The following is a 27,836-nucleotide window of genomic DNA, read 5'->3' on the forward strand; positions in this document are numbered from 1 at the left end:
CTGTTCTTGTTTTCACTCTTGTGTGAGGTTCCATCCAGCCCTATGTTTCTATGGGTCCCTTCTTTGTGTGCCTCTGCTTTAATGCCTATAATTCATTTAGAAAGAAATAAAAAACAAGGCATTGCATGCCTAGCAACAGAATTTACTATTCCTGATCATCATTTACGATTTACTTCCAGAATTCAGGTCCTCCAGCCTGTGCAAATGTGGAGTGGGTGGGACTTGGGAATCAGATGTTTGGGCACAGCTGCATTGAATGTATCTTCTTCTGCAGATAACGGGTTGGTGGTACAGCGTGCGAACATCTGCATCCCACAGCAGCGCTAGCGGGCACACTGGCCGCAGTAATGGTCAGTCAGAAGTGGCTGCTCATGCCTGTGCCAGCATGTGTGATGAGATGGTGGTTCTCTGGAGGCTGGCTGTCCTAGACCCAACTATCAGCCCACAGAGGTGAGCACCAGGATCTGATAATCTTTAATGGATTCCTTAAAGAGTCCAGTCCAACCCCCACTATTTGCTCTGTGGTGCACACACACTCTTAGCTTTCTTTCCTTACATGTGTAGTGATTGAATCATACTTTCCTCATTCAGCAAACTGTTCTGCTATCCATCCTCATGGCCAAGATGGGCTCTAATATCCAAGATAAACTTAATCACTTTCAGCTTTAATTGCTAGTATTACTCTTTGTTTTTAATCCTGATTTCCAGAGTGAATAATTTGTCTCTTGTCTGTGTGGTTCCTTTTAACATTCAAGTATGGTTATGCACTTGGGCTGTCTCCATCAGGAGAGATTAGAAAAATTTTCTGGAATGGCAATGTGCTGAAGGATTCAGTTCAGTGATAACACCCAGCCTCTTCTTCATAACTGGTTTCTGGGGTTCCTAGTTTATAACTGACATAGTCTTTGCTAATTATCTTGCACTGCTTTGCATTACATTTCAGCTCACACTGGATCAGCCAGGTGGAAAAGATGTCCAGATACAACTGTATTTTTGGTTTATCCTGCTGTACTTGCTGTATATTTTAGCTTAGTATAGACTGCTGACTTGAGCCCTACTTGCATATATGTATATTCATTAGGGTATTGATGTATGTTTAAGAATACTGGCCCCTGCAGGATACCATTTTTGTCTCTGCCCCATTCTGATGTAACAACTGATAACTCATTGCCTCTTATTAGTCAGTCCTCCTTACTATACTAGTCAGACCATACTTCTCCAGTGTCTGTGCAGCTTGGACGGTGCTGTCAAATGCTTGGCTGAAATCCAGTTTAACAACGCGCCCAAATTGCCCTCCCCGATCTACCCTGTTTCTACATTGAAAATGCCTATTCAGTTCAGTATGGCATGATTTGTTTTATCAATCTGTAGCTGTAACGTGCTAGATTCCTCCACATGTCACACAGACATTGTAATGCTTTTTTAGTACTTTAACTTGCAATTTAGTAGTTTCACAGGTTTCTTCTTTACCCAGATTATTCATTATTCTTATTCTTTTTTTAATGTTTGGAACTATATTTTGCTTTCTGCAGTCTTGGGCAACCTCGTGTGTATTCCAAGATGTAGTGACAATTATTGCTAGTGGTCCTGTTTCCTCAGCCAGTACCTTCAGGCCTCTGGGACGAAGCATGATGCTTCTGTAGGTTTTATAAATCACAATACCTTGCTAACTTGCACACAATTGACTACCCTCTCCATTTAGCAAAAATTGAATAGTAGATGCTGTGTTCAGGGCTCATGTTAAGACTTCTTTAAGTTTTACAAAATGAAATAGCTTATTTCATGTTTTACAAAATATTTGCAGTTTGCAGTATTAGGCAAGATATAATGCAGTGCGTTGTCTGTGTGTTATGAAAGATCATAAACAAGAAAAGTTAACTCTCGGTTTGTCAGAATGAATGAAGCCAGGATGATCTTTTTGGCATATTTGCTTTTTAGCTCTTTGTTCACTTTCTAATCTTCTAAATTATTATTAAACATTAATGCAAGGTCATAACTTTGTAGGGTACATCAGTGAGATTAAAAAATTGTGATCACTGCCCCTAGAGAGTTTACAGTTTGAAATAAAAAAAAAATATGCAGAGGGACAAAGAGAAGACAGTAGGGAATCAGGGACAAGGTTTAAAACAAACAAAAATGTGAGTCATGTTACGTAGTCAGTAAAACATAAAAATTGTTTTGTTGTTTATAAGGCAGGGTCAAATCATTCTTCCCTTCTATATAGTGGATGTCTATCTTAACATTCCAGTCATCTGATTAATTCCAAATTGCTAAAAGTTCGTATTTCATTTCATGCATAATTCAAATGCCTCTTGCTTTATTTCCAATTCTCCTAGAGTTCTTATAGAGTCACCAGAACGGTGCCCACTTTCAATTCCTTTGACTTGTTTTATTCTCATTCCTGCATGCTGTTTCTCAGTAGATCACAGTGAGGCTTGCTACAGCCTTCCCAGCTTGTCGCAGCTTCCCCCTATCCTAATGGCACCTTTTCTATGAGTAGTTCCCCTCCCCCTTGCTACTTTTTTAACTAATCCCCCTCAGCCTATTCCTAGCTAATTGGTTTTCTTAGTGGTCAAACAGAAACAGTTGGTGTTGTAGAGCTCCTTTTATCCTAATAAGTCCAAACTCTTACATCCTTTGCTCAGTTTACCTCTACCTTCTTTTGCTTCTGGGTCTGATAAAATCACTAGAAGATTGAGGTGTTTAGTGTTGTTCCCCAGAACTCTGGAATCAATGGCAAAGGTAGGAGGGACGTTAACTGAGAAACTTGGGATTTCCCCCGTGATTTAGAAATGTTTTCCTTGGCACTTTGGATGGTTTGTGTAGGCTTTAGTGCTCACGAGAGGAGGACCAATAGCACTGATTGGAGCCGGGCATGGTACAGCTTTCTTCCCTATGCAAACTTTCTCACTTTGCTTTGCCAGTGATTCTTATTCCTGATGTACAACAGTTCCCTGTTGTAGTCCTTGTCTGTTTTAGCAGAGTGCTAATGTCACATCTGTGATGGGTGAACTACAGGATGTAGCTGTTCAGGAGCTCACAAGCCAGTGCTTCATCCTGAGCCCCCAGTCTACAACACATTCCCATGTTTGACTTGGCAGCATTTGGCTTCCATGGCATAGGCCTGTCATTGACACGTCTCTTTCCTTTATCTTCTCTGTGCTGTTTTCTGACCGACTAATGCCATTTACACTAATTCAGCAGAAGGGTTTCTTGGGGGGAGGGGCAGAGGGGAGGATGAGGTATTCTGTGAGGTTGGGGGTCTTTTGTCATGGTGTGTTTTATGGCTGCTTTCTGATCTGTCTTCTCTTCCCTCTCCTCTTCCTCCAGGCGCAGGGACCTTTGCACCCAGCTCAGACAGTGGCAGCTGAAAGTCATAGATAATGTCAAGAGGGGGCAGCACAAGAAATCCCTGGAGAAGCTCTTCCAAGGTTTCAAGCCAGCTGTGGAAGCCTGTTACTTCAACTGGGAGGAGGCCTATCCCATCCCTGGCATCACCTATAGCAGCACTGATAAGAAGAATTCGTTCTGTTGGGTAAAGGCCGTCCAGCAGAGGAACTGTCGGTTGCAGTGTGTGGAAACCACGTGTGAGGCTGGCAGAGGCCATGGGCAGGAACCTGGGGGAACTTGTCTGCAGCCAGGGGACAGGTCACGCCCCTCTTCGCAAGAGCCAGCTGTCCGTCCTAAGGAACTCATTGGGAAGCGGAAAGTTGTCTCTGAAGCCCCCCAGAGGGCTCTGCGCCGACTTTCAGCGGAAGGAGATAAGGCTGTTTATAAGACAGCAGTGGGCAAGGCCAAGCTGCCGGTGGGGAAAAGTTTAGCCAGTAAACATAGTGGGAAACGCCGCATGAGCAGTGAAGACAGCTCTCTGGAACCAGACTTGGCAGAGATGAGCCTAGATGACAGCAGCTTGGCTCTGGGGGCGGAGGCCAGTAACACCTTCAGTTTCACGGAGAGCCCCCTGAGTAGGAGCTACAGGGACACTTTTGAAGATGACGGCGGGGTGTACTTCTCGGAGGGTCCTGAGCCCAGCGTCAGGAGCAATCCCGCTGCTAAGAAAGCTCCAAAGGATCCCGTGGAAGAAGTGGGCAGCGGAGACGACGATCTGCCTTCTGCAGATGAGAACGGTGCAAGCCGGAAGCCAGAAGTGGGAGAGAATGGTGCAGCAGGGGGCGGGGAGGAGGGAGAAGAGGAAGATGATTACCAGGTATACTATCTGAATCCACAGGAGGTGGCCAAGGAGGAGGAGGACAAAGCAGAGGGTGGGAATGAAGAGGAGCAGGACATCTTTGCTGGTATAAAGCCCCTGGAGCAGGAGAACAGGATGGAGGTGAGCGAGCTCTAGCTGGAAAATAGCAACGTGATTATTTTTCTTAGTTTTTGTGAGTATAACATATCTAAAGTAAGTTAAAAGAACATTATAAAGTTTGCAAAGTCAGGCAGTCAAGTGAAGAAAGGCAGGAATTAAAGTTGGTTGTGCTACATTATTTTGGTCCCCATTATGATAGTCTTTATACTGTGGGTTTTTTTTTTTTTTCTGACCTCAGCGGAAGGGTGAGATTTGGAATCATAGGGTGAGGCTCTGGAGGGCAGTGTGTTCTAGTGATCGCTAGCGCTTCTGCCCATTTCCCCCAAAGCTTGACCCTTCCTTCTGTCCCTGGCCTAGTTTTGTGTGTTCCCCATCCCTGGCTGCTTTTTCCAGTCTCCTCACCTAGCCATTTCTAATCTCCCCTGCCTCTAGATTCCTTGTCCCTACGTTCCCAGCTCCCCATCCCAGCCTCCTTGCCCAGTCAGTTCCAGTCCTCCACAATCACCCGGTTCCTTGTTCCCAGCCCTCTCCTTCTCCCGGCACACACAATCAACCCAGCTCCTTGTTTCTAATATCCTTGTCCAACCAGTTTTAGTTCCTCCCTCCCATCATTTTGTCTGACCAGTCTCATTCCCTGTTCCCACTGGCTCCCAGGCCCAGTCTCCCTCCCTGGATTCCTCGTATAATCTCAGCATTCTTTCCCCCAGCTCATTCTTAGATCTGTTTCTCCTTTTCCTCACTCCACTGGTTCCCAGTCCTAGTTTCCTTGCTCTGCTGGTCCCAGTCTGCCCTCCCCCTCAGCTCCTCATCCAATCTGTCTCCTGCCACCTGCTGGCTCCCAGTCCTAGTCTCTTGCCCAGCCAGTCCCTCCAACTTCCAGCCTCAGTTTTCCTCTCCCTCACCAGCTTCCAGTCCGAGTCTTCCCTCCCTTCTTCAAGTTGTCTTTATTCCAATCTGCTCCCCAGACCCCAGGTCCAGCTCTTGTCACCTCTGCATTCGAATTACACAGGTTCCTTCTCCATACTGCTTGGGCTCAGCAGAGCAGACATTGAAAGCACAGGAGAGGCAGGCTCCCTGCTCTCAATATTGTTGCCCAGCCCTGGCTGCAGCAATCCAGAGGGGCAAGTGCAGGGGAAGTCCTGTGAAGCTCAGCCCTGTGTGGATAAATTTTGGGGGAATTTAGCTGTGAAGCTCCAAGTCTCTCATGAGCATGGGCAAACGGTGCTTTTTTCCCCAAAGGCTATAACTTGGCTAAATTTGGGTGGATTTTAATGGGAACATCCAAAGGCACATCCCTGACAAAGGCCACTCCCCTTCCAAATTTCAAGTCTCTACTCCTAAGCATGGGGGCACTAGAGCTTCTCAAAGAAAATGTTAAACATGAACAAAACTAACATATTTCTCCTAGCCTCGCTCTGGAACAGCTGAATTGCTGAAAATGTATTCCTCTTAGCCTGAGGCAGACACCCAATCAGGAAAATTTCAGCCCAAAAAGTTAGTTTGACAAAGTGACAAACAAATGAAAACAGGGTCTTATAAAGATAAATGTCAGGCAATAGGTTGTGCTACCAGCCCCGTGTATCAAAACCTCAAAAGTATGCCTGGAACTTTGCAGATGAGTGGGAGGAGCTTATGTCGAAGTAGACAGTGCACTGACGAAGGGGTATTGGGATGCTGGTACAATTAATTATACACGTTGGTTTTGTTTTTAATTTTTGTTTGGGGTTTTTCCCCAGTCTATTCATAGACACTTAGATATCTATGAAGATCAGAAGGGGCCCCCATGATGATCTAGACTGACCTCCTGTATAATGCAGGCCACAGGACTTCACTGAATTGATTCTTGTTTGAACTAGAGCATACTGTTTAGAAAAATGTGCAATCTTGATGTAATTGCCTGTGTTAGTGCTTTTGAGGGAAGGGGACTAGACCCCTTGGAAGCTGTGTTTTTGAGAAGCGCTGGAGAGCATGGTGGAGCTGTTCCAGGCAGAGGGGCTGCATAACAGAAGGCAGGAACATGAGCATTGGCTACAAATCTGATCTGAGATCTGTGTTTAACTCTGTCTTTAGTGACACCAAATAAGAAAGTGGGCAGGGTGGGGTTGACTCCAGCTGTGAGGCTCATGGACTAAATCTGATCCTCTATCCCTTTATTTTCAGATCCTCTTTGCCTGTGCAGAGGCTCTCTATGCACACGGATACAGTAATGAAGCATGCCGTCTGACTGTAGAACTGGCCAGGGACCTACTGGCCAACCCTCCAGATCTCAAGGTGGAGCAGCCCCCAACCAAGGTAGAGAGGTGCCCTTGTGAACAGAAGGGAGAATGGGGAGGAAATACACAGGATTGCCAGACTCAAAAATCATGAGTCATACGGAAAAAGATCATGAAGTTTGCCCTAAAATCATGAGGTTAAAAATAATTATATTGTGTTTTGGTCTGTATTTTGATTTTTTTGAACTCCCCCTGCCTGTCCACTGTGTCAAGGGCACAGAAACACTCGGGCAGCTGAACAGAATTTCACCATGCAGCAAGCCTCAGATGCAGTAACATCTGCTGGTGATTCCTCTTCTCTCTGCACAGGGCTGTGCCAGGCCTTGACCTGCCCTGAACCCCCTTTAGATCGGGCTTCTCTGGTTGTTCAGCATTTCACCTGAAAAGGGGCAATGGGTCCTTCAGCATGACTTGAAGGGACTTTCAGTCATCCCTACACTCTCACTAGACCCAGCGCCTTACACAATCTTCCTCTCCCTGGCCTGCACTCAAGTGTTCTTGTCTGCCGGATGGGAACCACAATGAACGACTCCTACCAATGGTCCCTTGTGGATCTACACCTTCCATTTGAACAAAACACTCAATTTAACATTGCTTTAAACATGCTTCCAGAGTGCAAATGTCACTGTGTGCAACATAATTAAATGCCAATACCAAAAATACGGCCTTGTTTTTCCATAGCCCTACATTTACTTCACTTACCTGATCTTCATGGATTTTCCACACCTCTTCCGTATTTAAACCCTCTGTCTCTTCCTTTATAACAGGCACCATTGCTTGGACTCTGAGAGAGCAAACTCCTCTGGAAATTGAGCACATGTTAACAATGCATTTTTAGTCTCTAGAGTTGTCTTCTAATGTGGTGGAAGCTTTGGGATCTTGGAGTAGAGAATTGGAAGTGGGAGGAAATGAGAAAGGAAAGAATGGCTGGGAATCCACATGGCATTAAGCAGACTCTGCTTGTCTTGGTGGTGTCCCTGCCATTGAAAGGGAAAAGGTTATAGAATCATAGAATATTAGGGTTGGAAGAGACCTCAGGAGGTCATCTAGTCCAACCCCCTGCTCAAAGCAGGACCAATTCCCAACTAAATCATCCCAGCCAGGGCTTTGTCAAGCCTGACCTTAAAAACCTCTAAGGATGAAGATTCCACCACCTCCCTAGGTAATACATTCCAGTGCTTCACTACCCTCCTAGTGAAATAGTGTTTCCTAATATCCAACCTAGACCTCCCCCACTGCAACTTGAGACCATTGCTCCTTGCTCTGTCATCTGCCACCGCTGAGAACAGCCGAGCTCCATCCTCTTTGGAACCCCCCTTCAGGTAGTTGAAGGATGCTATCAAATCCCCCCTCACTTTTCTCTTCTGCAGACTAAACAAGCCCAGTTCCCTCAGCCTCTCTTCATAAGTCATGTGCCCCAGCCTCCTAATCATTTTCATTGCCGTCTGCTGGACTCTCTCCAATTTGTCCACATCCTTTCTGTAGTGGGGGGACCAAAACTGGACGCAGCACTCCAGATCTAGCCTCACCAGTGCCGAATAGAGGGGACTAATCACTTCCCTCGATCTGCTGGCAATGCTCCTACTAATGCAGCCCGATATGCCATTAGGCTTCTTGGCCACAAGGGCACACTGCTGACTCATATCCAGCTTCTCATCCACTAATCCCCAGGTCCTTTTTTGTAGAACAGCTGCTTAGCCAGTCGGTCCCCAGCCTGTAGCGGTGCATGGGATTCTTCCGTCCTAAGTGCAGGACTCTGCACTTGTCCTTGTTGAACCTCATCAGATTTCTCTTGGCCCAATCCTCCAATTTGTCTAGGTCACTGAACCCTATCCCTACCCTCCAGCATATCTACCTCTCCCCCCAGCATAGTGTCATCCACAAACTTGCTGAGGGTGCAATCCATCCCATCATCCAGATCATTAATGAAGATGTTGAACAAAACCGACCCCTGGGGCACTCCGCTTGATACTGGCTGCCAACTAGACATCGAGCCATTGATCACTACCCGTTGAGCCCAACAATCTAGCCAGCTTTCTATCCACCTTATAGTCCATTCATCCAATCCATACTTTTTAAACTTGCTGGCAGGAATATAGTTATATAGTAATAGTTTGTCCAAGCCAGCATCCACCTGCTAAAGTGGTCCAATATTGGAAGAATTGGCTTAGTGAGGAGGCAGGAGCCCCCATTGCATTGTCATATGAGGGAAGGGTAGACAGATGCTGTGGGGGAGGAGCCATCCATAACCAGTGGCAGTTGGAATTCCGCACCAAAAGGAGATAGTGTGCAAAATTGGGTCTGTTTCATCACCCAGAAACTGCTGGATTATGGAGGGGGACAGGGCAATAGGTAGAGCCAGGACAAAACAGTGCTTCCAGAATAATGGGTGCGCGCTCTCCTCAGTGCACAGGTGGGGAGGAGCTCCTGCAGGCAGGAACATAGGAGGAATCACTGGCACATCCTCACACTGCTGGGATCAATTCTTTTCCTAACAAACCTGTTATGAACTACTCCTCTCACAGGGGAAGAAGAACAAGGTTTCGACCAGCAAGCAGACGTGGATGGCAACCAACACCCTGTCCAAAGCTGCTTTCCTGCTGACTGTGCTGAGTGAGAGGCTGGAATACCACAACCTGGCCTTCCGCATTGGCATGTTTGCCCTAGAGCTACAGAGGCCTCCTGCCTCTACCAAGGCCCTGGAGGTATAAAGTGGTTCAGAAAGACTGTACCTGTGAGCAGTACCACACTGATGGGGTTTCCCCCTTCATGCTCAAGTATTCCCCATTTGAGTTCTGTGCATCAGGTCCTGCCTTTAGGAGTTCTCTCAGAATTAGTCTACATAGAGCCAAGCAGGCACTGAGTGAGTCAGTGAGTGACCTAGAATTTTTGTAGCAAAGGTTACTCCTATGTTGAAGACACCTTGGGCTAAATCTGTGGGAGGAAGTTCAGCGCTTGTCTACAGGAGAAAGTTTCAATTGTTTACCTTAAGAGGTAAACTTAAAATGATTTAATTAAACCGATGGAAACCCCTGTGTGGGCACTCTAAACTGATCTGAAATAAAGCCATTCTGGAGCTCCCCACAGGGTTTACACTGGTTTAACTAACTCATTTTAAATTCACACCTTAGGGTAAACTGGTGCAACTTTGTAGGCCATCACACTTGCCCATACTATGTATTTAGACATCTAAATGCGTACACAACGGTAGGTACACAACTTCACACACTTTAATGCCCATAGGCCGCCTTCTGTAAAAATGTGATCTGTTCAGACCTTGGTTTTGTGAGTTGCTGCTCCTGTCACTTTCTAACTAGCAAGATTGCAGAATCCCCTGAAGGTGCAGTTATTACCAGGCTACTACTGAGGAATAAACTTGTTACCCTAAGGTTATCTACATTCATACTTAACAGTGTCTGTTGAGAAGATTAAATGTGGGTCTGGCATTCACCGGATGCAAAAGCTGGCATGGGAAACAATGCTTTAAAAATGGAAAGAACACTACAGTGGAAAAAAACACACTGTGATGCAACAATCTTTGTTCAGTGGAATATGTACTGGAATATTGTCCATTCCCCTCCTGGACAGTCCTTTCCTCCTCAGCTGTTGTATTGCACAAGGTAACATCCTTCTCTGTAGGATTGGGAATGATCTACCTTTCTAGTGACCTATCTGGCTGGATGCTTCTCCATATGTCCTTGTGAAGACTGACCTTTTTTCCCCAGCCAGACCTCAGAGTAATTGGTTGGAAAGGGAAGGTGAGGAGAAGGTTGTGTATAGAGTAAAGCAAGTCTATTAAACTTGCATGTCCTATGGGACGGCCTCCAGCTGGGCACCATCCTCACTATTGTCTCTGTGTGGGAGAAGGCAAGGAGTGGCATGAGATCAGTGGATTGTATACTAATGAATCAATAAAAACTATTTCAGGGTTATTCCTATATTCAATCATCTGCGTAGGGCAAGATGGTTCTATGTCCAATGGTCTCTGATGGCTTCTTTTTGCTTCCTTGTGGGTACCCTCAGGTGAAGCTGGCATACCAGGAATCTGAGATTGTGGCCTTGTTAAAGAAGATCCCTTTGGGCACTAATGAGATGAACACCATTCGAGGAAGGGCTGAAGAGCTGAGAGAAGGGACCTTGTGTGATTACCGCCCTGTCCTTCCTCTCATGCTGGCCAGCTTCATATTTGATGTTCTATGCACTCCAGGTAATGTCTCGGTTGGTGTGTATGCAGAAGGGGCACGTTCCTAGACTTTGAACCTTGGGGACAAAAAGAAGCTTTCAGGGAAAATCTGCACTTCCCTTATGATGATTGCAGCCCTATTCTTACCTGTTCACCCTAAAGTTATACCTACTTCTGCTGTTCCCTCCACACTGGTATGGAGACTCTCTCTTCTTCAGTACTGACCTCTTCCTAGCTCCCCTTTCATACAAAAGCATTGGGAATCTTATCACATTTCTGACCCATCTGTGTCCCTGTAAAATAGTCACGGAGCCTTTAAATATATTTTTACGACCCCACTGCTGCGTCTGTTGGGGGAAACAAATACATTAAACATCAGAAAGAGAATTGGGCTTCCAAATCCATCCTGAAGCAGAGCTTGCTAGGGTTGGAGGGGTCCAGTTGAGGGAGAGGGAGAAAGCAGCAGACCTGTGCCGTGACCTTAGGGCCGGAATGGTGGTTTGAAATGGGAGCACAAACCCCAGACAGATCCTAGAATACTTTCTGCTTTTGGGTCCTAGCTTCATACAGCTGGGCACTAACTGCCCTCTCCTGTCTCTCCAGTGGTTTCTCCGACAGGATCCAGGCCTCCAAGCCGTAATTGGAATAACGAAATGCCTGGAGATGAGGAACTTGGTTTTGAAGCAGCTGTTGCTGCTCTTGGTAAGAATCCAGCTCTTCCTCCACCTCAGAGGAGGAGGAGGGATTTTCTCATTCACATTCCGAATCCTGCCCCTTTTTGTGGAGTGAATTGGCGCCTGTTGACCTGGGTTCCAATTTGGTGCAGAAGTGGAAGTGTTTTAGTGGGATATTGTCAGAGCTGGGGAGGGAATCTGGGACTGGGATAACAGGAGATCCTATGTGTCAGGTGTGTCGTGGGAGAAATGCAGCTGAGGACTGAAATTGACAGGTGGGCTGTTAAAGGGGTTAGAGAGAGTGTTTTCAACCATCTTTGCTGCTATTCGGCCTGAAAGAATTGATAGCTAAGTATTGCTGGAGCCTGAACAGTGCAGAGATTAACAGGCAGTCAGTTCAGCAGGGGTTAAAACTCAACAGTAAAAACCCAGTAGAATTACTCTATGGGATACTCACTGTTAGCTCAGACTTGGCTCCAAAACTTCATGGGTGAGTTGCACAAAATTCCTGGCTTCCAATTCATGTGTTTTAGCAAGAAAGTGTTGGTGTATATAGCAGGCTTGTGGTATTATGTACGTGAGTTTAAAGTAGTGTATGTGTGGTGTTATCAGAACAATTTTCTCTCCACCACCTCCTCCCCAGAAGGAAAGATACACTGATGGTGTTTGAATGTTTGCTAAGTGGCTGCTGTAGAAACTGGAGGCGGCAAAGAGCGTGAGCAGTCTGAGTGTCTAGTATTCCACTTCCTTTGTCTCCAGGAAGGAGCCTCAGGCAGGCCTGGACACTCACCTTTTGGCCTGTCAGGATCAGGTTGCCCTGGCAGTTGCAGTGCAGACTTCTGGGACAGACTCCAGCTTTCATTCTCAAGGGCATAAACTATGTGTAATGTCAACAAGCAAAATAGGACAAACTCTTTCCTTCATGACTAATAGGGGGAGATGAGCAAAAGAGTACAGGGAAAGAGGTAAAATGTATCAGACGCTCTTAAGCCTCTTGAATTCACTTGTCTCTGCACTTTTCTCTTCTTGGCCCTGCAGGCATGAAGACGACTGTGAGTGAAGCAGAGCACCCTCTTCTGTGCGAAGGAACCCGAAGAGAGAAGGGTGATCTGGCTCTAGCTCTGATGATCACATACAAAGATGACCAGTCTAAACTGAAAAAGGTGTGTCCCTTTAAGTGATCAGAACTGAATTACCCTGTGTCATATCCCACTCATGGCCTTGGGGCTGCATTGTATTGCTTATATTATCCTTCCAATGCAAAATCTGAGTGCATAGCGTATGTTACTCTGCAGAGGCATAATTTCCAAGGAGTTCCTAAATTCCAGCATGGCAGCACACATCTCTCACACTTAGTTCTCGTTCGCTACATATGATCTCTCCCTTCATCCATTAGGATGCTGTCACCTGTGCCCTTGGATTTTCAGGGTAGTTCTGTATCTGCCCTGGATGCTGGCTCAGTTTTGCCCCAGGGATATTGGCCTGCATTCTTTGCCTTGCCAAAGTATTAGTCCTGTGTTCTTTGAGGTATTGGGCTCTGTTTTACATGTTGTCCTAGTGCCAGTCCACTTTGCCCTGTGACCTGGGTACCTGTATAGAAAATTGTAACCAACATTTTACTTCATACAATAGAACCTCAGAGTTACGAACACCTGGGGAATGGAGGTTGTTCGTAACAGTGAAATGTTTGTAACTCTGAACAAAACTATATGGTGGCTCTTTCAAAAGTTTACAATTAATACAACTTTGAAACTTTGCTGGGCAGAAGAAAAATGCTGCTTTTAACCATCTTAATTTAAATGAAACAAGCACAGAAACAGTGTTCTTACTTTGTCAAATCTTTTTTTAAACTTTCCCTTTTTTAAAAAAAACCTCTGCTGCTACCTGATAGCTTCTGCTTCCAAATGAGGTGAGTGGCGTGACGGGTTGGATCACAGAAACCCCATTGGGAACTGCCAACTGATGTGCCAAGACTACTTCTGCCCCTGCTTTCCCTGCCAGCTCAGGACTCCAGCACCCTGTCTTGTTAAGCAAACATGCTAGTCTGCTCCAGCACAGAACCATGTGCCCCAAAGCTGCAGACTTAACTGAAAGCAACTTACAGAAGTGTTCTGTCTTTAACACTCAGATGCCCAACTCCCAATGGAGTCTAAACCCCAAATAAATCCATTTTACCTTGTATAAAGCTTATACAGGGTAAACTCATAAATTGTTCACCCTCTATAACACTGATAGAGAGAGAGACATGAATAGCTGTCCCCCCCCCCCCCCCCCCCCAATGGCTTTAATACATACTCTGGGTTAGTTAATAAGTAAAAAGTGATTTTATTAAATACAGAAAGTAGGATTTAAGTGGTTCCAAGTAGTAACAGACAGAACAAAGTGAATTACCAAGTAAAATAAAATAAAACATGCCAGTCTAAGCCTAATACAGTAATAAAACTGAATACAGATAAAATCTCACCCTCAGAGATGTTTCAATAAGTTTCTTTCACAGACTGGATGCCTTCCTAGTCTGGGCACAATCCTTTCCCCTGGTACAGCCTTTGTTCCAGCTCAGGTGGCAGCTAGGGGATTTCTCATGATGGCTCCCTAATTTGTTCTGTTCCACCCACTTATACATCTTTTGCATAAGGCGGGAATCCTTTGTCCCTTTCTGGGTTCCCACCCCCCTCCTTCTCAATGGAAAAGCACCAGGTTAAAGATGGATTCCAGTTCAGGTGACATGATCACATGTCACTGTAAGACTTCATTACCCACTTGCCAGCACACAAATATACAGGAAGACTTACAAGTAAAACAGAGCCATCTACAGACAATTGTCCTGGTTAATGGGAGCCATCAAGATTCCAAACCACCATTAATGGCCCACACTTTGCATAATTACAATAGGCCCTCAGAGAGTATTTTTTATTTCTGGTTTCAGATACAAGAATGATACATCTGTACAAATAGGATGACCACACTCAGTAGATTATAAGCTTTGTAATGATACCTTACAAGAGACCTTTTGCATGAAGCGTATTCCAGTTACATTATATTCATACTCATTAGCATATTTTCATAAAATCATATAGAGTGCAATGTCACATGATTGACCAGTCAGTTTGTAATGCTGGTGTTCGTAACTCTGAGGTTCTACTGTAATATATCCCAACTCAGCTGCATGTGTACACGTGTATATCTTATTTGCACTTGGAAGGACATAATTGTGGAGAACAATTAAAGAATTGCTGATTCTGCATGAAAAACTTTGAAGCCCATTCTATTGAGAGACAATTCTATTCTTCTAGAGTATTTTCAGTATTCTTCTACCTTCTTAAAGAGTTTGCCTGTTCTGCTGCTCTTTCCACTATTTCATGTTACAATCCTCTGCCTGTGGCATTACCAGTAATCTAGACATTAATTCACTGAGACATCAAAATAGGTTACTTTTGTGTGAATGAACAACACAAATGGACAAATTCTTAAAACCCAGATTGTTTTCATGCAAATGTTCCCTAGTAATAAAAATAGAAAAGTGAGGATCAGAAACTATTGTTAAAGAATAATAGAGTGTATTTCTCTAGTATATAGAAGTCTCAAAGCCCTTTCAACACTTCTGTACGGTAGGTCAGTATTTTACAATTAGAGAAACTGAAGCACAAAAGTGTAATGACTTTGCCAAGGTCACCCAGTGAGTCTGTGGCAGAACTGTGAATAGAACCCAGATCTCCTGGCTCCCAGTTCTGTGATTTAACCACCCGATGAGAATCAGAATTGTTTCCATATTGAATGTTGGAGGGGTCATTGGCTTTTTAAGATGCATGTAAACGGAGAAGGAGCAGTCGGTACCATTTGAGTCTACCCTTCCAGAATGGTGCAGTCATGTGAGTATGGAACCTGTCTGGCTGATCTCAGAGCCTGCTTTTCCTAAAGGAGCTGAAAAGGACCTAGGGGTTACAGTGGACAAGAAGCTGGATATGAGTCAACAGTGTGCCCTTGGTGCCAAGAAGGCCAACGGCATTTTGGGCTGTATAAGTAGGGGCACTGCCAGCAGATCGAGGGACGTGATCATTCCCCTCTATTCAACACTGGTGAGGCCTCATCTGGAGTACTGTGTCCAGTTTTGGGCCCCACACTACAAGAAGGATGTGGAAAAATTGGAAAGAGTCCAGCGGAGGGCAACAAAAATGATTAGGGGGCTGGAACACATGACTTATGAGGAGAGGCTGAGGGAACTGGGATTGTTTAGTCTGCAGAAGAGCAGAATGAAGGGGGATTTGATAGCTGCTTTCAACTACCTGAAAGGGGGTTCCAAAGAGGATGGATCTAGACTATTCTCAGTGGTACCAAATGACAGAACAAGGAGTAATGGTCTCAAGTTGCAGTGGGGGAGGTTTAGGTTGGATATTAGGAAAAACTTTTTCACTAGGAGGGTGGTGAAGCATTGGAATGGGTTACCTGGGGAGGTGGTGGAATCTCCTTCCTTAGAGGTTTTTAAGGTCAGGCTTGACAATGCCCTGTCTGGGATGATTTAGTTGGGGATTGGTCCTGCTTTGAGCAGGGGATTGGACTAGATGACCTCCTGAGATCCCTTCCAACCCTGATATTCTATGACATGTATTTTCTTGACACTCTTGTCTAACAGAATTTATTTTCCCTCAGTAAGAAACTGAATTAGTACCTTGCCCGTATCCTTTGGGATAATGGGTGTTCTCTCACTCTGCCTCTAACCCAATTTTTCTCCCCCTATTAAAGATTTTAGACAAACTGCTAGACAGAGAGAGCCAAACACACAAGCCTCAGACTCTGAGTTCCTTCTACTCATCCAGCAAGCCCACAGTAGCCAATCAGAAATCTCCTTCCAAACATGCTGCCCAATCCACCACAGCTATCCAGCAGCTTCCAGGGACGTCAGTCACTCAGCAAGCAGGTGTAACCACAGCAGTCCAGAGCAGTCCTTCTGAAAGCTTTGTGGAGAAGAGTGCACAGGGTAAGAGATCTGCTGTTCCAGTGGGATCATGCAGAATGCCTGGTCTTCACTGACAGGAAGGGAAACTAAAGTAGTTGTTCCTTTTGGGAGGAGGCCAGGGCTGATTTGTGTAATGGTCTGGATAATCGACTGTCACTGAACTCCTTCATTTATTGCACCTCGCTCCTAGGGTAAAACCCACTTCAAGCATTTCTGTCCACTCTGGTATTACAGAACAATTCACTCAACTCTTCAAGCTTCCTGTCTCTAGAGAGCAAATGGTAAACTGGTTCCTGATTTATTTTAAAAGAGACTGCTCTAGTAACGTCTTTTATGTCGGTATTACAATGCTGTGGAGTTACCAAAAAAACCCTATGTACAGTTTCAGGGGCATCTGTGACATCAACAGACTAGAACAGCAAACTAGATGAGAGTGGGAAGAAAAGGTGAAAGGGAGTTAACAGTGGGAGAGAAGCATAAATTCCCCTCCCTGAAGTTTGTTTCCCCATGTGCTCTGTGTCCTTGCTTTAATGGCAAACCTCACATGACATGTATGGGAATGGCAAGCAGTGCAAGAGAGGTGTTCCCTTCTAACCTCTTCCTACCAACACATGATTTGAGGACTTCAATGGCTCAGACACAGGTTTGATACAGGAGTGGGTGGGTGAGATTCTGTGGCCTGCGTTGTGCAGGAGCTCAGACTAGATGATCATAATGGTCCCTTCTGACCTTAAAGTCTATGATTCTATGATTATAGCTGGAGACTATAGCAATAGCTACAGGAAAGGTTCCTGGAGCATTTCCATTCTAAACCCCTGGCTTCAGCTGCATGGAACTCTCTGAAAGTTTGAGCTGTTAAACTGAACCGTTCTAAGCCTGATCTCTGACAATGGGTTTTTTAACTTTGAAGGAAAACAGTTCATTGATTATGAACAAAAGGAATTAGAAAAATACATTTTGCTCCCCTTTATTTAAAAAAAAAAAAAAAAAAAAAAAAAAAGGTCTTGACCTTTCTTTGAGCAGCTAAAACTGCTGGGGCGGGAAGTTTAGCATGGAAATAAATCTTCTTGGTTGGCTGCAAAAGTACAAGCTGTCACCTCTAAGTGTGACACGATGGCTGCATCCCCCAGGAGCCTGGGGGGAGGCATTGTCTCTCTGCGCTCTTGCTGGGACACTGCAGTTCTGCGCAGTCCCATTGCAAGGCTGAGGCTTAATGCCACAATTTGTCCTCAAGTTTTGAGTGGCAGAAATGTTTTGCTGGTTCTTGTGGAAAACTTCATGGCTCAGTAAACTTTAAGTGCTGAGTGTGATTTTTTTTTTTTTTTCCATGTGACCCCGTGGGAGCCTGACACCACTGGAAACATTATGCATATCTGTAGCTTTACCTCTTCTGCATATGCATTACAGTATAGTATAGTTTTTAATTACATGACCATGTACTAATTGCTGTATTTTCCCCCTACAACCTTATTTATACATGATGAGGAAACAGCTTAAATGGCTTGCCCAAAACCCCATAATATGTCAGTGTCCGAGCCAGGAGTAGAATTCAGTCTACCTCCCTTCAGTATTGGTTCTTAACCACTAGATCATCTTTTCTTTAGTTGCTAAATTAGCAACTCAGCGATTTTGACACTCCTGTGTTTCTTTCATTTGCGTGTCCTAGCAACCCTATCCTGATTCTCAGCTAATACAGTCCCATGTGTTCTGATTCTGTCTTTACAGGAAAAGAATCTTCAAGAACATTTTTGGAAAATAAGTGATTATTTAATACTAGCAGTGTCTTTAAAAAAGAATTGTGAGAATTTAAAAAGACATTAAAACCTCTTTGTTTAAAGCTCTTCTAATGTAAAACCCTATTATTTTTTTTCTTTTTAAACAGCCCCACAAGAATATTCTGTTTTTTAGGGACCTTTTAGTATGAAGGTTTAGCCTAAGGATGTAGGAATACTGTAACTGAAAGCTTAAGAGAATTCACTATCGCTGTGCTACCACTGTAATGTAAGAAGGGATCATTTGGATTTTCCTTGGCAGTTGCAATTGGAACAAGTGACCTTTTAAGAGTCGCTTCTAGAAACAGCTCTTTTCCTGTTGTATGCTGAATCCTGGCCTTTGCTTATTGGAAATGTCCTGCTCTTCTTCTGAAGAGCATGAGGGGAAGGTGAAGGTGGACAGGGCAGGACCTGAAACACAACGTAAAATCCAGGTCTGGCAGATTATCCTTCACAGCCCCAGGTGCTTCACCTGGCTGCATTTCTTTTGAGCAAGAGAAGCCGCATTTATGCCTTTACAAAGGCATGGTGGTGTTCAGAGACATCTGGCTTCACATACATTTCAAGACTTGTTTCATTGTCTCTTGCTGCTTTCCCGTTTGTCCAGAGAGCTCTCAGAGGTCTCCTTGTGAGCCGCCTGGGGAGTCCAGTGTCGTGAAACAGGAGGGGAAGGTTCCCAGTCGTCTGGCCCTTGGAAGTCGAGGTGGATACAATGGGAGATGCTGGGGCTCACCTGTCAGGCAGAAGAAGAAACACACAGGTATGAGAAACACACAGGTAGCTGTGCTAGGCCCTCTGCAGGGACAAATCAGTTCACCCACCATTCCACTCTCTTGTCAGTCTCTCCCCTCAGTGAAAAAAGCAGTTCTTGTCTGTCTGAAAGCTCTTTGGGGTGGGGACACAGGTCTTGCCCTGTAAAGTCCCTTGTGTTTAACACTAGCTGTGTTCTAGCTAGCGAATTAGGTATGTTGGATCTGAATGGGTGCACTGTTTCCACGGTGCCCCCAGCTCCTGCTGGCCCAGGGAGCAGGGCACCATGATTTTGGGCTCTGTGCCAAACTCAGATACGCTGCCACTGGCTCACTGGCTGAGTTACCCCCCTTTCTGCTGCTTTCTGTGGGAACTGGGTGTGTTTGGGGGTAAGTTGCCTTGGGATTGCGGGTGGGGAACTCTTCTGTTTAAATTGGATGGGATGTTAAATATCGTATATACAATGGGGACGTTCTACTGCACTATTTCGATAAAACCATAAAACAAATATGCAGTCTGCTGGGCTTGGTTGTTGATATGTACAATTGCTTCGATTCTCGTCATCAAAATGTACCAAAGATCTACATGGAGTGCGCGTGGCAGGGAAATGTGTGCAACAGGCTTCCCTTCCCCCTCCGTTGGGACGCTGTGGACTTCTCTGTATTTTGAAACTACAAAATCAGTGTAGGGTTGGTTGGATGAACTGGCCAGTTTTGTCTATGAATGTACATTCCAGTTGTGGTTTGCAAAGAAATGAAACCCTCCTCAGCTGTTTACACTGCCTGTGGTGTGAACGGCTTGGAACCTGTTCAGGTGTGCAATGGTCCTGGAGAGGAGCTTGCCCGTTGACGTGCCCTTTGTTGTCTGTGGTGTTGTAGGCATGGCCAGTATTGACAGCAGTGCTCCCGAAACCACCTCTGACAGCTCTCCAACCCTCAGTCGGCGGCCCCTTCGTGGGGGATGGGCAGCCACCTCCTGGGGCAGAGGACAGGATAGTGACAGCATCAGCAGCTCGTCCAGTGACTCACTGGGCTCATCGTCCTCGAGTGGCAGCAGGAGAGCCAGTGGTGGAGCACGTGCAAAGACTGTGGAAGTTGGCAGGTAAGATCCACTTTCCTCCCTCAGTACATGACACCTCGTGGCTTCCTTGGTCCGGAGTCAAGTGTGTACACGGGCATGTGTACATCTGTGGAGTGCCTGCTGGTGAGAGCTCGCTGAGCCTGAAGAGAAGAGCTCTGTGAGTGCTTGCTCCTGTCCGAGTGGCTCCTGTATCTTGTCATTCCAGGTATAAAGGGAGGCGGCCGGAAAGCCATGCACCTCACGTCCCAAACCAACCCTCAGAAGCAGCTGCTCACTTCTACTTTGAACTGGCCAAGACCGTTCTTATCAAGGCAGGTGGAAACAGCAGTACCTCCATCTTCACTCATCCCTCCTCCAGTGGTGGGCACCAGGGGCCCCACCGCAACCTCCATCTCTGCGCCTTCGAGATTGGGCTCTATGCACTAGGGCTGCACAACTTCGTGTCTCCCAACTGGCTCTCTCGAACCTACTCATCACACGTCTCTTGGATCACAGGTTAGGGCAGCATTATTAGGGTTCTCTTTATCTGGAGGGGTGGGGAGCTTGATCTTAGTAACATCACTGCTGAGACACCGATGCACGCAGCTGCAGCCTGCCATGGACAGCTGCACACACCAGGTGGCAAGGATTTGCACAGGCGGTGCTTACTACAGCTTGGGGAGGATTCCAGTGCCAATACCTGCTTCTTGACTTTGCACCATAACCAGCTGCAGTGCTCAGAAGTCTCTGGGCAAGGCGGGGGCCCATAGGATTGTCTTAATGGGATAGGGCCTCTCTGAGGATCTCTGCTGACGAGAGACACTTGCAAACCATTGTTGTGGCTGAGCATGTTGGAGACTTTGGCCTTCCTCCTCTACCCCATTACACTCAGACTAGCTTCCCCCCTGTGGCTTGGAGAGCTCAGATAGCCGTAGTGGAAAGCTAAAGGAATGTTTATGAATTTCTCATATAAGGAAAAATTAGTTCCCTTTTCTCAGGCTGGAATATCCCCCAAGCCCTCTACAAGTGTCTGACTCCTTCCTGTGCATTAACATACATTCAGGCATTCTCCAGGCCATCTAAGGGGAATGTTAATCCAGTGGCAGTGGGGGACACTTGGCTAGCTTGTCCTGTTGCTGCCTTCCATCTTCCCCCTGTAGACAGCGCTCTGGCCTACCATGCCTGTCTTGCTGGTCGAGCAGCTGCACAGAGCTGTCTCTAGGATTCCGCAGTGCTGCTGTGTCACTACTAGCATGATGCAAGAGCGTGAGCTCCCTGCTTATTCAAGGCCCTACCTTTGCCAGTCGGACATGAAGCTTGAGGAGAGCACTTGGGTTCCACCTGCCTTCCCCAAGGGACGTCTTGTACTTTGGGGAATTCCAGGCTTCTCCCCCTGCAGAGTCATGGCGTCTCTAACCTTAACCCTCCTGATAATATCCAGTGGCTGGAAGTGGAGATGAGACACATTCAGACTGGAAGCAAGGTGCACATTTTTAATCATTGGAACAGTTTACCAAGGGGCGTGGTGGATTCGCCAGCACTGACAATTTTAAAATCCAGACTGGATGTTTTTCTAACAGATCTGCTCTAGGGATGATTTGGGGGCAGTCTCTGGCCTGTGCTATACAGGGGGTCAGACTAGGTGAGCCCAATAGTCCCTTCTGGCCTCGGAGTTGATGGGTCTATGATTCTCCCCAGAAGAGCTGATTGATGCTGTGATTGAGTCTGTGGAGGGTGGTGTGTGATGCTCATCCTTCTCTTACCCTCTGGTTACTAGGGCAGGCCATGGAGATTGGCAGCGCAGCCTTGAACATTCTGGTGGAGTGTTGGGATGGACACTTGACTCCTCCGGAAGTGGCATCATTGGCAGACAGGGCTTCAAGGGCCAGGGACTCCAATATGGTGCGAGCAGCTGCTGAACTGGCACTCAGCTGCCTGCCCCATGCCCATGCCCTGAACCCAAACGAGATCCAGAGGGCCCTGGTGCAGTGCAAGGAGCAGGTGAGCATCTCTTCCTGGGGGCAGTCTGACCTCCAAAGGTCCTGGACATGCCAGGGAGTCAGCTGGTATCAGTGGGATTGGCTCCTCCCTGCCTTGTGAAGACAGAGTAACACAGCACTGATTTCAGTGCTGCATTATAGAGATTTCTCCTATCCTTTGTGGGCAGTCTCTGGTTATTATCCTGCTGGCTGGCTGCTTTGGGCAGCATTGGCCATTCTGAGGCATGTTGCAGTTCTTGGTATCTTACCTGCTGCAGTTTTCTCCTATCCCTCATGCTGTTGGGTTTGTTTTCTCCACTCTCTGCCCCCTTTTCAGGATAACCTGATGCTGGAGAAGGCCTGCATGGCCGTGGAAGAGGCAGCCAAAGGAGGTGGGGTGTACCCAGAAGTCCTGTTTGAAGTGGCACACCAGTGGTACTGGCTCTATGAACAGACTGTTGGTGGGACCCCGGCGCAGAGAGAAGGAGCCACTGGTTGCAGCGCCAGTGGTGCCCGGGCAGGCTCTGAAGCAGTGCGCGGATTGACAGACAGCAGGGTGACTGCTGAGCCCACCACTGTGACAGTGGCAGCTGCAGTGACAGCAGCAGCCACAGTAGTGCCGGTGATCTCTGTGGGGTCAACTATCTACCAGCAGCATACAATGGCCGGGCCGGCAATGGCACATGCACACACCCAGGGCCTGCACCCCTACACTACTCTCCAGACCCATATACCCTGTAACCCCCAGTATATTGGACACCCAATCCAGCACATGCCACGCCCAGCAGTCTTCCCTGTGCCTGGCTCAGCGTACCCCCAGGTGAGTCACCATCAGTGGCCTGGTGTTCTATAGATAATCCTCTGTGTTCATGATAACCTAGCTCAGCTTCTTCGAGAGGGAACATAGTCTAGTGGGGTGAGCTTGGGGTGGGAACCAAGATCTCTGGAGCTCCAGTCTCCGCTCTGCCACTGATTCACTTAGTGGCCTTGGCAAGTCACTTCATGTCTCTAACCCAGCTTTCCCATCTGTAAAGCAGATTTATTTACTTACCTCCCATGGGTGGGTAATGCATGAAAAGCAACTTGAGAACATTAAGTGTAGTATTAGCTATTGGCATTACAACTGTATTGCTATAGTGCCCAAAGTATGCTAGGCACACTACAGAAATGTCCCATCCCTGAAGAGTTGGCAGTCTAGGCAGCAGAGGTGTAGGGAGGAGGAGGTTAGATTTATTAGGAACTGGATAAACTTTTGGGAAAGGGGGAGTCTATACAGGAAGGATGGGCTCCATCTACACCAAAATGAAACCAGATTGCTGGCACTTAAAAAGGTCGTAGAGCAGTTTCTAAACTAAGGGCTGGGGGAAAGCCGACAGGTGTGGAGGAGCACATGGTTCGGACAGAGACATCCCTTAGGGGAGGATCTATTAATGGAGATTCTCTATGTTCTAGTAAGGAGGAGAGTATGGAAGATAAAATACAGGTAGGATCTGATGAGAAACAGTCAAATGATAAAAAGTCTCATTCAATTACATCATGTAATGGGTGGCAGCTAAAAAGTGACAAGATTTTAAAGTGCTTATATACCAGTGCTAGAAGTCTAAATAATAAGATGGGTGAACTAGAGTGTCTCGTATTAAATGAGGATATTGATATAATAGGCATCACAGAAACTTGGTGGAATGAGGATAATCAATGGGATTTGTACCAGGGTACAAAATATATCGGAAGAACAGAACACGTCGTACTGGTGGGGGAGTGGCACTATATGTGAAAGAAAGTATAGAATCAAATGAAGTAAAAATCTTAAATGAACCAAACTGTACCATAGAATCTCTATGGATACTAATTCCATGCTCGAATAATAATAATATAGCAGTAGGGATATATTACCGACCACCTGACCAGAATGGTGATAGTGACTGTGAAATGCTCAGGGAGATTAGAGAGGCTATTAAAATAAAAAAATTCAATAATAATAATAATGGGGGATTTCAACTATCCCCATATTGACTGGGTACGTATCACCTCAGGAGGGGATGCAGAGATAAAGTTTCTTGACACCTTAAATGACTGCTTCTTGGAGCAGCTAGTCCTGGAACCCACAAGAGGAGAGGCAATTCTTGATTTAGTCCTAAGTAGAGCACAGGATCAGGTCCAAGAGGTGAATATAGCTGGACTGCTTGGTAATAGTGACCATAATATAATTAAATTTAACATCCCTGTGGCGGGGAAAACACCACAGCAGCTCAACACTGTAGCATTTAATTTCAGTAAGGGGAACTACACAAAAATGAGGAGGTTAGTTAAACAAAAATTAAAAGGTACAATACCAAAAGTAAAATCCCTGCAAACTGTATGGAAACTTTTTAAAGACACCATAATAGAGGCTCAACTTAAATGTATACCCCCAAATTAAAAAACATAGTAAGCATAGTAAGAGAACCAAAAACATGGGGTAAACAACAAAGTCAAAGAAGCAGTGAAATGCAAACAGACATCCTTTAAAAAGTGGAAGTTAAATCCCAGTGAGGAAAATAGAGAGGAGCATAAACTCTGGCAAATGAAGTGTAAAAATATAATTAGGAAGGCCAAAAAAGAATTTGAAGTACAAGTAGCCAAAGACTCAAAAAGTAATTGTAAAATTTTTTAAGTACATCAGAAGCAGGAAGCCTGCTAAATAACCAGTGGGGCGACTGGACGATCGAGATGCTAAAGGAGCACTCAAGGACGGTAAGGTCATTGCGGAGAAACTAATGAATTCTTTGCATCGGTCTTCATGGCTGAGGATGTGAGGGAGATACCCAAACCTGAGCCATTCTTTTTACTGAGGAACTGTCCCAGATTGAGGTGTCATTAGAGGAAGTTTTGGAGCAAATTGATAAACTAAACAGTAATAAGTCACCAGGACCAGATGGTGTTCACCCAAGAGTTCTGAAGGAACTCAAATGTAAAATTGTAGGACTACTAACTGTAGTCTGTAGCCTATCATTTAAATCAGCTTCTGTACCAAATGACTGGAGGACAGCTAATGTGACGCCAATTATTAAAATGGGCTCCAGAGGTGACCCCAGCAATTACAGACCAGTAAGCCTGACTTCAGTACCGGGCAAACTGGGTGAAACTGTAGTAAAGAACAAAATCGTCAGATACATAGATGAACATAATTTGTTGGGGATGAGTTAACATGGTTTTTGTAAAGGGAAATCATGCCTCACCAATCTACTAGAATTCTTTGAGGGGGTCAACAAGCATGTGGACAAGGGGGATCCAGTGGATATAGTGTACTTAGATTTTCAGAACGCCTTTGACAAGGTCCCTCACCAAAGGCTATTAAGCAAAATAAGCAGTCATGGGATAAGAGGGAAGGTTCTCTCATGGATTGGTAACTGGTTAAAAGATAGGAAACAAAGGGTAGGAATAAATGGTCAGTTTTCAGAACGGAGAGAGGTAAATAGTAGTGTCCCCCACGGGTCAGTACTGGGCCCAGTCCTATTTAACATGTTCATAAATTATCTGGAAAAAGTGAGGTGGCAAAATTTGCAGATAATACAGAACTACTCAAGATAGTTAAGTCCCAGGCAGACTGCGAAAAGCTACAAAAGGATCTCACAAAACTGGGTGACTGGGCAACAAAATGGCAGATGAAATTTCATGTTGATAAATGCAAAGTAATGAACATTGGAAAACATAATCCCAACTATACACATAAAATGATGGGGTCTAAATGAACTGTTACCACTCAAGAAAGAGATCTTGGTGTCATTGTGGATAGTTCTCTGAAAACATCCAGTCAATGTGCAGCGGCAATCAAAAAAGCAAACAGAATGATGGGACTCATTAAGAAAGCGATAGATAATAAGACAGAAAATATCATATTGCCTCTATATAAATCCATAGTATGCCCCCATCTTGAATACTGCATGCAGATATGGTCACCCCATCTCAAAAAAGATATATTGGAATTGGAAAAGGTTCAGAAAACGGCAACAAAAATGCTTAGGGTTATGGAACGGCTTCCATATGAGGAGAGATTAATAAGACCGGAACTTTTCAACTTAGAGAAGAGATGACTAAGAGGGGGTATGACAGATGTCTATAAAATCATGACTGGTGTGGAGAAAGTTAATAAGGAAGTGTTTTTTTACCCCTTCACATAACACAAGAACCAAGGGTCACCCAGTGAAATTAACTTTAAACAAACAAAAGGAAGTACTTTACGCAACGCACAGCCAACCTGTGGAACTCGTTGCCAGGGGATGGTCTGAAGGCCAAAAGTATAACTGGGTTCCAAAAGGAATTAGATGTGTTCGTGGAGGGATCGTGGCTGTTAGCCAAGATGGTCTGGGATGTAACCCCATGCTCTGGGTATCCTTAAACCTCTGACTGCTAGAAACTGGGACTGGATGACGGGGGCATCACTCAAAATTGCCCTGTTCTGTTTATTCCCTCTGAAGCATCTGGCATTGGCCGCTGTTGGAAGACAGGATGCTGGGCTAGATGGACCTTTGGTCTGACCCAGTATGGCCATTCTTATGTTCCTATGACTGATACCCAGCTTCCTTTCTAGGGTGTCCACCCAGCATTCATAGGAGCACAGTATCCCTATTCTGTAACAACACCATCTCTGGCAGCTACAGCAGTGTCATTTCCCGGTGTGCCCGTCCCATCCATGACACAGATTGCAGTGCACCCGTACCATGCCGAGACAGGACTGTCACTGTCTTCCAACGTAGCAAGTGAGTATCTTGGCCCCCAGACTCTGTAGGTAATAGAAGTGTGGGTCATAGTCCTCCCAGCTTTATCCCAGACAGGACCGATGCACCTGGGACAGGACTATCACTGTTTTGAAATGTGCCCAGCGTGTGCATCGCAGCCCAGAGATGCACATGCAGAAGGAGGTTAGGCCCATGATGGGGAAACACCTAGTGCACCAATCAGAAGTAAACCAGCAAGTGGAACTTCACAGTGTCGATCCATTGAAGTTTCCAGAGTTTCACCCCCTCAGACTGAATTGAGGCAGATACCTGCTAGCAGTCTGACTCCAGATAACTGGATGTGCTTTATTTCTCTCTCCTCCCATCTGCAGCCCTTCAAGTAAGGGAAGGCACGTGTGTCATTTGTGATGCTGTGAGGTACTTGAGGCAGGAGGCAGCCAAACTTCTGCCACAGAGACTTCCAAAGCCTTTGTCATCTTCGTGAGAGCTTGGAAATGGTCTTGCCCGAAATGCACTTGCTTAGGAGAGAGGGTTGTGTCAGCAGGAGTACGTCAGGGACAGTCTCTGAGTGACTCTGCCATGCTGCAGTCTGGCTAGAGTTCAGCCAGTGTGCAGTGCTGGGAATAGCTGCTGTGTGTGACTATCACTGATCTGCTCCTGTGGGGCATGGCTCTGGCAGGTGAAAGCTGGACCTGGGCTGAATTACTTTCTACAAGAGCAGTATTGCAATTGGAAGTGGGCTGGCTCTTACTGTAAGTACTGCCAGTGCCTCCCAACCGATAAAGTTCTGGAAGAGCCAGCACAGCAGGGGCATTTGCTAGGCATGTTGTCCTCCCTCCCATCCAGATGCTCAGGGAAAAGGGGCTCCTCTTTCTGCTTTTTTTTAAAATGCACTTTCACTCATTTTAACTGATGTAAAAATGACTAGAAAAACCTTGGAGGTCTCAGGATCTTAAAACTCCCCAGGTCTGCTCAGCCCAGCGCCTTTACTTTCAGCTTCAGACTTCAGCTGTGCAGTGGTTGTAACTCTCAGCTTAGAAAAGCAGTTGCTGTTCTCTTCCCTGATGTGCTGGAGTCTGCAGGCTGCTTGCTCATCCTAGGTTAATGTAAATGAATACAAAGTGCCCCCTCTCTGACTGCCAGGATGCGACTTACCTGAGTTTGG

The 27,836-nt window shown here is 45.8% G+C and overlaps 1 protein-coding gene across 2 annotated transcripts in view; it reads left to right on the plus strand.

Moving 5' to 3' along the window:
• Positions 1–27,836, plus strand: part of ZSWIM8 (zinc finger SWIM-type containing 8) — a 129,522-nt gene that overhangs the window by 89,849 nt on the left and 11,837 nt on the right. For both annotated transcript variants that reach the window (XM_024218757.3, XM_024218758.3), the window contains 14 exons: positions 275–450; positions 3,331–4,330; positions 6,470–6,601; positions 9,108–9,287; positions 10,606–10,789; positions 11,369–11,467; positions 12,478–12,602; positions 16,180–16,414; positions 18,773–18,925; positions 19,794–20,016; positions 20,201–20,490; positions 21,752–21,975; positions 22,291–22,773; positions 26,524–26,692. In XM_024218757.3, coding sequence (XP_024074525.1) covers positions 275–450; positions 3,331–4,330; positions 6,470–6,601; positions 9,108–9,287; positions 10,606–10,789; positions 11,369–11,467; positions 12,478–12,602; positions 16,180–16,414; positions 18,773–18,925; positions 19,794–20,016; positions 20,201–20,490; positions 21,752–21,975; positions 22,291–22,773; positions 26,524–26,692 — 3,673 coding nt within the window. The remainder of the gene's footprint in view (positions 1–274; positions 451–3,330; positions 4,331–6,469; positions 6,602–9,107; positions 9,288–10,605; positions 10,790–11,368; positions 11,468–12,477; positions 12,603–16,179; positions 16,415–18,772; positions 18,926–19,793; positions 20,017–20,200; positions 20,491–21,751; positions 21,976–22,290; positions 22,774–26,523; positions 26,693–27,836) is intronic.

Source organism: Terrapene carolina, unplaced genomic scaffold, assembly GCF_002925995.2.
Source record: "Terrapene carolina triunguis isolate 2854851 unplaced genomic scaffold, T_m_triunguis-2.0 Scaffold310, whole genome shotgun sequence".
Classification (NCBI taxonomy): domain Eukaryota; kingdom Metazoa; phylum Chordata; order Testudines; family Emydidae; genus Terrapene; species Terrapene triunguis.